Source organism: Plasmodium yoelii, assembly GCF_900002385.2.
Source record: "Plasmodium yoelii genome assembly PY17X01, chromosome : MIT".
Taxonomy (NCBI): Eukaryota; Apicomplexa; class Aconoidasida; order Haemosporida; family Plasmodiidae; genus Plasmodium; species Plasmodium yoelii.
In genome coordinates, this window is record NW_019223694.1 from 1 (window position 1) to 5,957 (window position 5,957).

At 31.1% G+C, this 5,957-nt stretch overlaps 3 protein-coding genes and 24 non-coding genes across 27 annotated transcripts; 12 read left to right on the forward strand and 15 right to left on the reverse strand. All coding sequences in view use genetic code 4, as the record gives it.

Moving 5' to 3' along the window:
* Positions 1–726: 726 nt before the first annotated feature.
* Positions 727–1,518, reverse strand: PY17X_MIT00100 (cytochrome c oxidase subunit 3; the record flags this gene model as incomplete). The annotated part of the gene is made up of 1 exon: positions 727–1,518. One exon carries the CDS (start codon positions 1,516–1,518, stop codon positions 727–729), a length of 792 nt encoding a protein of 263 aa, XP_022811204.1.
* PY17X_MIT00200 lies at positions 1,513–1,627 on the forward strand. The gene has a single exon. It is a non-coding gene; the product is annotated as a ribosomal RNA (ribosomal RNA).
* Positions 1,628–1,650: 23 nt separating this feature from the next.
* PY17X_MIT00300 lies at positions 1,651–1,688 on the forward strand. Its single transcript has one exon. It is a non-coding gene; the product is annotated as a ribosomal RNA (ribosomal RNA).
* An 8-nt stretch (positions 1,689–1,696) lies between these two features.
* Positions 1,697–1,762, forward strand: PY17X_MIT00400. Its single transcript has one exon. It is a non-coding gene; the product is annotated as a ribosomal RNA (ribosomal RNA).
* Positions 1,763–1,792: 30 nt separating this feature from the next.
* On the forward strand, positions 1,793–1,828 carry PY17X_MIT00500. The gene has a single exon. It is a non-coding gene; the product is annotated as a ribosomal RNA (ribosomal RNA).
* On the forward strand, positions 1,829–1,909 carry PY17X_MIT00600. The gene has a single exon. It is a non-coding gene; the product is annotated as a ribosomal RNA (ribosomal RNA).
* Positions 1,910–1,914: 5 nt separating this feature from the next.
* On the reverse strand, positions 1,915–2,022 carry PY17X_MIT00700. Its single transcript has one exon. It is a non-coding gene; the product is annotated as a ribosomal RNA (ribosomal RNA).
* Positions 2,023–2,223: 201 nt separating this feature from the next.
* Positions 2,224–3,474, forward strand: PY17X_MIT00800 (cytochrome c oxidase subunit I; the record flags this gene model as incomplete). Its single annotated transcript has 1 exon — positions 2,224–3,474. The coding sequence occupies one exon, from the start codon at positions 2,224–2,226 to the stop codon at positions 3,472–3,474; it is 1,251 nt and encodes a 416-aa protein (XP_022811205.1).
* Positions 3,475–3,501: 27 nt separating this feature from the next.
* Positions 3,502–4,632, forward strand: PY17X_MIT00900 (apocytochrome b; the record flags this gene model as incomplete). Its single annotated transcript has 1 exon — positions 3,502–4,632. One exon carries the CDS (start codon positions 3,502–3,504, stop codon positions 4,630–4,632), a length of 1,131 nt encoding a protein of 376 aa, XP_022811206.1.
* Positions 4,604–4,628, reverse strand: PY17X_MIT01000. Its single transcript has one exon. It is a non-coding gene; the product is annotated as a ribosomal RNA (ribosomal RNA).
* Positions 4,633–4,704, forward strand: PY17X_MIT01100. The gene has a single exon. It is a non-coding gene; the product is annotated as a ribosomal RNA (ribosomal RNA).
* A 19-nt stretch (positions 4,705–4,723) lies between these two features.
* PY17X_MIT01200 lies at positions 4,724–4,810 on the forward strand. Its single transcript has one exon. It is a non-coding gene; the product is annotated as a ribosomal RNA (ribosomal RNA).
* On the forward strand, positions 4,810–4,867 carry PY17X_MIT01300. Its single transcript has one exon. It is a non-coding gene; the product is annotated as a ribosomal RNA (ribosomal RNA).
* Positions 4,868–4,888: 21 nt separating this feature from the next.
* PY17X_MIT01400 lies at positions 4,889–4,947 on the forward strand. The gene has a single exon. It is a non-coding gene; the product is annotated as a ribosomal RNA (ribosomal RNA).
* Positions 4,948–4,969: 22 nt separating this feature from the next.
* Positions 4,970–4,994, forward strand: PY17X_MIT01500. Its single transcript has one exon. It is a non-coding gene; the product is annotated as a ribosomal RNA (ribosomal RNA).
* Positions 4,995–5,000: 6 nt separating this feature from the next.
* PY17X_MIT01600 lies at positions 5,001–5,030 on the reverse strand. Its single transcript has one exon. It is a non-coding gene; the product is annotated as a ribosomal RNA (ribosomal RNA).
* PY17X_MIT01700 lies at positions 5,031–5,205 on the reverse strand. Its single transcript has one exon. It is a non-coding gene; the product is annotated as a ribosomal RNA (ribosomal RNA).
* Positions 5,206–5,287, reverse strand: PY17X_MIT01800. The gene has a single exon. It is a non-coding gene; the product is annotated as a ribosomal RNA (ribosomal RNA).
* On the reverse strand, positions 5,288–5,344 carry PY17X_MIT01900. The gene has a single exon. It is a non-coding gene; the product is annotated as a ribosomal RNA (ribosomal RNA).
* PY17X_MIT02000 lies at positions 5,345–5,382 on the reverse strand. Its single transcript has one exon. It is a non-coding gene; the product is annotated as a ribosomal RNA (ribosomal RNA).
* Positions 5,383–5,450, reverse strand: PY17X_MIT02100. Its single transcript has one exon. It is a non-coding gene; the product is annotated as a ribosomal RNA (ribosomal RNA).
* On the reverse strand, positions 5,451–5,509 carry PY17X_MIT02200. The gene has a single exon. It is a non-coding gene; the product is annotated as a ribosomal RNA (ribosomal RNA).
* Positions 5,510–5,550, reverse strand: PY17X_MIT02300. Its single transcript has one exon. It is a non-coding gene; the product is annotated as a ribosomal RNA (ribosomal RNA).
* Positions 5,549–5,578, reverse strand: PY17X_MIT02400. Its single transcript has one exon. It is a non-coding gene; the product is annotated as a ribosomal RNA (ribosomal RNA).
* PY17X_MIT02500 lies at positions 5,579–5,773 on the reverse strand. Its single transcript has one exon. It is a non-coding gene; the product is annotated as a ribosomal RNA (ribosomal RNA).
* PY17X_MIT02600 lies at positions 5,774–5,856 on the reverse strand. Its single transcript has one exon. It is a non-coding gene; the product is annotated as a ribosomal RNA (ribosomal RNA).
* Positions 5,857–5,931, reverse strand: PY17X_MIT02700. Its single transcript has one exon. It is a non-coding gene; the product is annotated as a ribosomal RNA (ribosomal RNA).
* Between the last annotated feature and the right edge of the window lie 26 nt (positions 5,932–5,957).

A 5,957-nucleotide genomic window follows, 5' to 3' on the forward strand; every position in this document is an offset into this window, starting at 1 on the left:
AAGCTTTTGGTATCTCGTAATGTAGAACAATAATAGGTTGACCGTTAAATCCTTTTCATTAAAAGAGTGGATAAATGCCCAGCCAACACCATCCAATTTGATTGGGAATTATCTGTGTTACAATACTTTTTGATCCCAGGCTGGTACAAAATGTTAACTTTTAGCCAAAAGAATAGAAACAGATGCCAGGCCAAAAACCTAAAATAGAGCTATGACGCTATCAATTTGACAAGGCAGATAAATTCTTTCATAGAACTTACGTATCATCAACCATACAAAGATAAAACGGTAGATAGGGAACAAACTGCCTCAAGACGTTCTTAACCCAGCTCACGCATCGCTTCTAACGGTGAACTCTCATTCCAATGGAATCTTGTTCAAATTCAAATAGATTGGTAAGGTATAGCGTTTACTATCGAATGAAACAATGTGTTCCACCGCTAGTGTTTGCTTCTAACATTCCACTTGCTTATAACTGTATGGACGTAACCTCCAGGCAAAGAATAATGACCGGTCAAAACGGAATCAGTTAACTATGGATAGCTGATACTAACAATTTATCATTACTCAAGTCAGCATAGTCTATATGAAGGTTTCTATGGAAACACACTTCCCTTCTCGCCATTGATAGCGGTTAACCTTTCCTTTTCCTTACGTACTCTAGCTTTATACACAAATATGTATTGTCTAATCTAGACAGTATAATCGAAACAGGACATATATGTTCTATTCTGAATAAAAGAAGAACTCTATAAATAACCATACTATTTCAACAAAATGCCAGTATAAAATGGTCATTTGATCAGTATGAGTAAAGACAACATAAGATATTCCTATATATGAATAAGACCATTCAGTATTTACATCATATTGATCTACTATTCTTATAAAGTATATTAATAATAATATTAATCCAACAATAACATGTGTAAAATGTAAACCAGTTACACAATAGAATAAAGTTCCTAAGACAGCATCATTAATATAATAACTTAAATGTAAGTATTCAGTTGTTTGTAATGATGCAAAACATTCACCTAATAAGTAAATAATACATACAATACTTGATATTTCAAAACTCATTCCTTTCTCTATAAGGAATTGTAAACATGCAGTCATACATGATGCACTAGCTAATATAAAAGTAATTGTTAATATTAACATTCTAGATGATGTGATTATTATTCCTTCATCATATAATGGATAAGGAGATAAACAAAAATGTAATATTCCCCAAAAATAAGTTAGAAATAGTAAAGCTTCAGATATAATAATAGATAACATTCCTGAAGCTAAAGAAGAAAATGTAGAATATAAACTTTCTCTAATAGAATATACGAATATTAATAATATAATTGGATTAAATGTGAATAAAATACCAACTGAAAAATATTTTAAAGATGTTCCATATAATGATGCTAATGATGGATAAGATACTAAATGTGCTTTTATATTATTAAAATTACTAAATACAATAAATATATTTATAAGAACGGTGATTATTTGTACCGTTAACATATAACGGTAAGAAGGTTCGCCGGGGATAACAGGTTATAGTATATATAGAGCTCAAATCTTTATATACTATTGGCACCTCCATGTCGTCTCATCGCAGCCTTGCAATAAATAAATCAAACATAGCGTGTATTGTTGCCTTGTACACACCGCTCGTCACGCAAATTATTATACTTTGAAAAGAACTCCAGGCGTTAACCTGTAGAGTTGAGATGGAAACAGCCGGAAAGGAAATATTACGTCCAAACGATAAGATTATATATGAAATATACTAGCATGGGACTAAAAAATGTTATGTTGTTGGTTTAAGCCCTTTTACCATACAAGAGATCGCGTACTTTGGACCGAAAAAAGCTGTGAGGTAACTACATTAAAGGAACTCGACTGGCCTACTATTTAAGAACGAACGCTTTTAACGCCTGACATGGATGGATAATACTCGACTTTTCCAAAGTATAACCGCTGTCGCTGGGACTGTATGGATCGAATCTTACTTATTCATCTCCAAGCCTCAAATATATTTTATTTTTTGTTTTAAATAGATATGCACTTATTACAAATTGTAACCATAAAACTTTAGGTTTATACTATTTATGGTTTTCATTTTTATTTGGTACATATGGTTTCTTATTATCTGTTATTTTACGTACAGAATTATACTCTTCATCTTTAAGAATAATTGCACAAGAAAATGTAAATCTATATAATATGATATTTACAATTCACGGAATTATTATGATATTCTTTAATATAATGCCAGGACTATTCGGAGGATTCGGTAATTATTACTTACCAATTTTATGTGGATCATCTGAATTAGCATATCCTAGAATAAATAGTATATCTTTATTATTACAACCTGTTGCATTTATATTAGTAATATTATCTACAGCTGCAGAATTCGGTGGTGGAACTGGATGGACTTTATATCCACCATTAAGTACATCTTTAATGTCTTTATCTCCTGTTGCTGTAGACGTTATTATAATTGGTCTTTTAGTTTCAGGTATCGCTAGTATTATGTCTTCTTTAAACTTTGTAACTACTGTATTACATTTAAGAGCTAAAGGATTATCTTTAGGTGTTTTAAGTGTATCTACATGGTCAATAATTATTACATCAATAATGTTATTATTAACTTTACCAGTTTTAACAGGTGGTGTATTAATGTTATTATCAGATTTACATTTTAATACATTATTTTTTGATCCAACTTTTGCAGGAGACCCTATATTATATCAACATTTATTCTGGTTTTTTGGTCATCCAGAAGTATATATTTTAATATTACCAGCTTTTGGTGTTATTAGTCATGTTATATCTACAAATTATTGTAGAAGTTTATTTGGTAACCAATCTATGATTTTAGCTATGGGATGTATAGCTGTACTAGGAAGTGTTGTATGGGTACATCATATGTATACTACAGGTTTAGAAGTAGATACTAGAGCTTTCTTTACATCTACAACAATATTAATTTCTATTCCAACTGGTACAAAAGTATTTAATTGGTTATGTACATATATGAGTTCAAATTTCGGTATTACACATAGTTCATCATTATTATGTTTACTATTTATATGTACATTTACTTTTGGAGGAACTACAGGTGTTATTTTAGGTAACGGTGCAATTGATATTGCATTACACGATACCTATTATGTTATTGCACATTTCCATTTTGTTTTATCTATTGGTGCAATCATAGCATTATTTACAGGCGTAAGTTTTTTCCAAGAGTCATTCTTTGGTAAAACATTACGAGAAAATACAATTATTGTATTATGGTCAATCTTATTCTTTATAGGAGTAGTTCTTACTTTCTTACCAATGCACTTTCTTGGATTTAATGTAATGCCTAGACGTATTCCTGATTATCCAGACGCTTTAAATGGGTGGAATATGATATGTTCAATTGGATCAACAATGACTTTATTTGGATTATTAATTTTTAAATAATATTAGATTTATATATTTTTTGTTTATATGAACTATAACTCAATTAATTTAGTAAAAACACATTTAATTAATTACCCATGTCCATTAAATATTAATTTCTTATGGAATTATGGTTTCCTTTTAGGAATAATATTTTTTATTCAAATATTAACAGGTGTATTTTTAGCAAGTCGTTATTCTCCTGAAATATCATATGCTTACTATAGTATCCAACATATTCTAAGAGAATTATGGAGTGGATGGTGTTTTAGATATATGCACGCTACTGGTGCATCACTTGTATTCTTCTTAACATATCTTCATATTTTAAGAGGATTAAATTATTCATACTTATATCTACCTCTATCATGGATATCAGGACTAATTATTTTTGCATTATTTATAGTAACAGCTTTTATAGGTTATGTTTTACCTTGGGGACAAATGAGTTATTGGGGTGCAACTGTTATTACTAATTTATTATCTGGTATACCAGCATTAGTAATTTGGTTATGTGGAGGATACACTGTTAGTGATCCAACAATAAAAAGATTTTTTGTATTACATTTTATATTACCATTTGTAGCTTTATGTATTGTATTTATACATATTTTCTTTTTACATTTACATGGTAGCACTAATCCTTTAGGGTATGATACAGCATTAAAAATACCCTTTTATCCAAATCTATTAAGTCTTGATGTAAAAGGATTTAATAATATATTAATATTATTTTTAATACAAAGTATTTTTGGAGTTATACCACTATCACATCCAGATAATGCTATAATTGTTAATACATATGTTACACCATTACAAATAGTTCCAGAATGGTACTTCTTACCATTTTATGCAATGTTAAAAACAATTCCTAGTAAAAATGCTGGTCTAGTCATTGTTGTAGCATCTTTACAATTATTATTCTTATTAGCAGAACAAAGAAATTTAACAACTATTATACAATTTAAAATGGTTTTTAGTGCTAGAGAATATTCAGTTCCTATTATATGGTTTATGTGTTCATTCTATGCTTTATTATGGATAGGATGTCAATTACCACAAGATATATTCATTTTATATGGTAGATTATTTATAATATTATTCTTCTCTAGTGGTTTATTTTCACTTGTTCAATATAAAAAAACACATTATGATTACAGCTCCCAAGCAAACATCTAATTACAAGGCTACGATAAGACGATATTTCTGAATATTGAGCAGAACAATACAGACCGTAAGGTTATAATTATGTTAAAAGTTTGGATAATGTAAATATAGTTACCATAGCTGTTGATGGATGCTTCGATATATAATATATTAAAGTATTAATCGAGTTAACATGCTCAGCCGCCAAAAACGATATTATTACCGTACAAGCCGTTAGCAAGACATGATAGGGAGTTGACAAGTTAAAGAAGTTCTGGTTTAAAATAGATACGTTTTTAAAGTTAGGATGTATGGGATAATTGTAGTACACCTTAATTGGTTTAACTTTTAATGTAATATAGATGATTAATGTTCGGTATTGCATGCCTGGTGTTTATAATAAGACGCTGACTTCCTGGCTAAACTTCCCAATGATGTATCTTCCAAATAGATTTCGCAGAAAACCGTCTATATTCATGTTTGATTGACCTTTAACCACTAATTACGAATCTTCCAAGAATATTTCAAGAGTCCAAGGTTCGGTCTATTATTTTCCTGTTCTGTAATTAGATCACATGTTTTATAGTTCATGGAGATATGACTATACCACTATTCATAGAGACAACTTATGGCATCTCTCTCGATTTCCAGATGTTGAGTTACTAAGAGGATTCTCTCCACACTTCAATTCGTACTTCCACTACCAAAATATAATCTCCTGTTCTAACATTCTAGGGTTTTTCGTATTTTTTCAGGAGAAATCCGTATATCGATGTCTTTTAATCAACGCTATTGGATTCAACGTCCAGGACTTCCTGACGCTTAATAACGATTTCTACTTCCAGCAGCCATTTGGTTCAGCTACAAGTTCACTGTCAACTACCATGTTACGACTTCGCACCGACTGTTTCTTTTACCTCACGAGTCGATCAGGAAGGTTTCATCCTTAAATCTCGTAACCATGCCAACACATAAGAACTTTTAGGGAAGTTAAGGTGCTCAGGGTCTTACCGTCGGGCCGTATGATTCCACATATTCATGGATAATTCTATTTATTAGGAGTCTCACACTAGCGACAATGGGGAAGTCGTTACACCGTTCATGCAGGACGGAGATTACCCGACAAGGAATTTTGCTACCTTAGGACCGTTTATGATACAGCCGCCGTTTATCATTGATACCGGGCAGATGTCAGTAACTTGAACTATTCATCAGAATTATCAGTGACTTGTGTTGTAACCTTACAGACGCTTCCAGTTAATAACTTCTTATAAATGGTAGCGCCGGTTTCCCGGGTATCCAATCCAGTGCTCCATTCAAGGCATAGAGACTCAGCCTATGTTCAACTTTGTAGGATA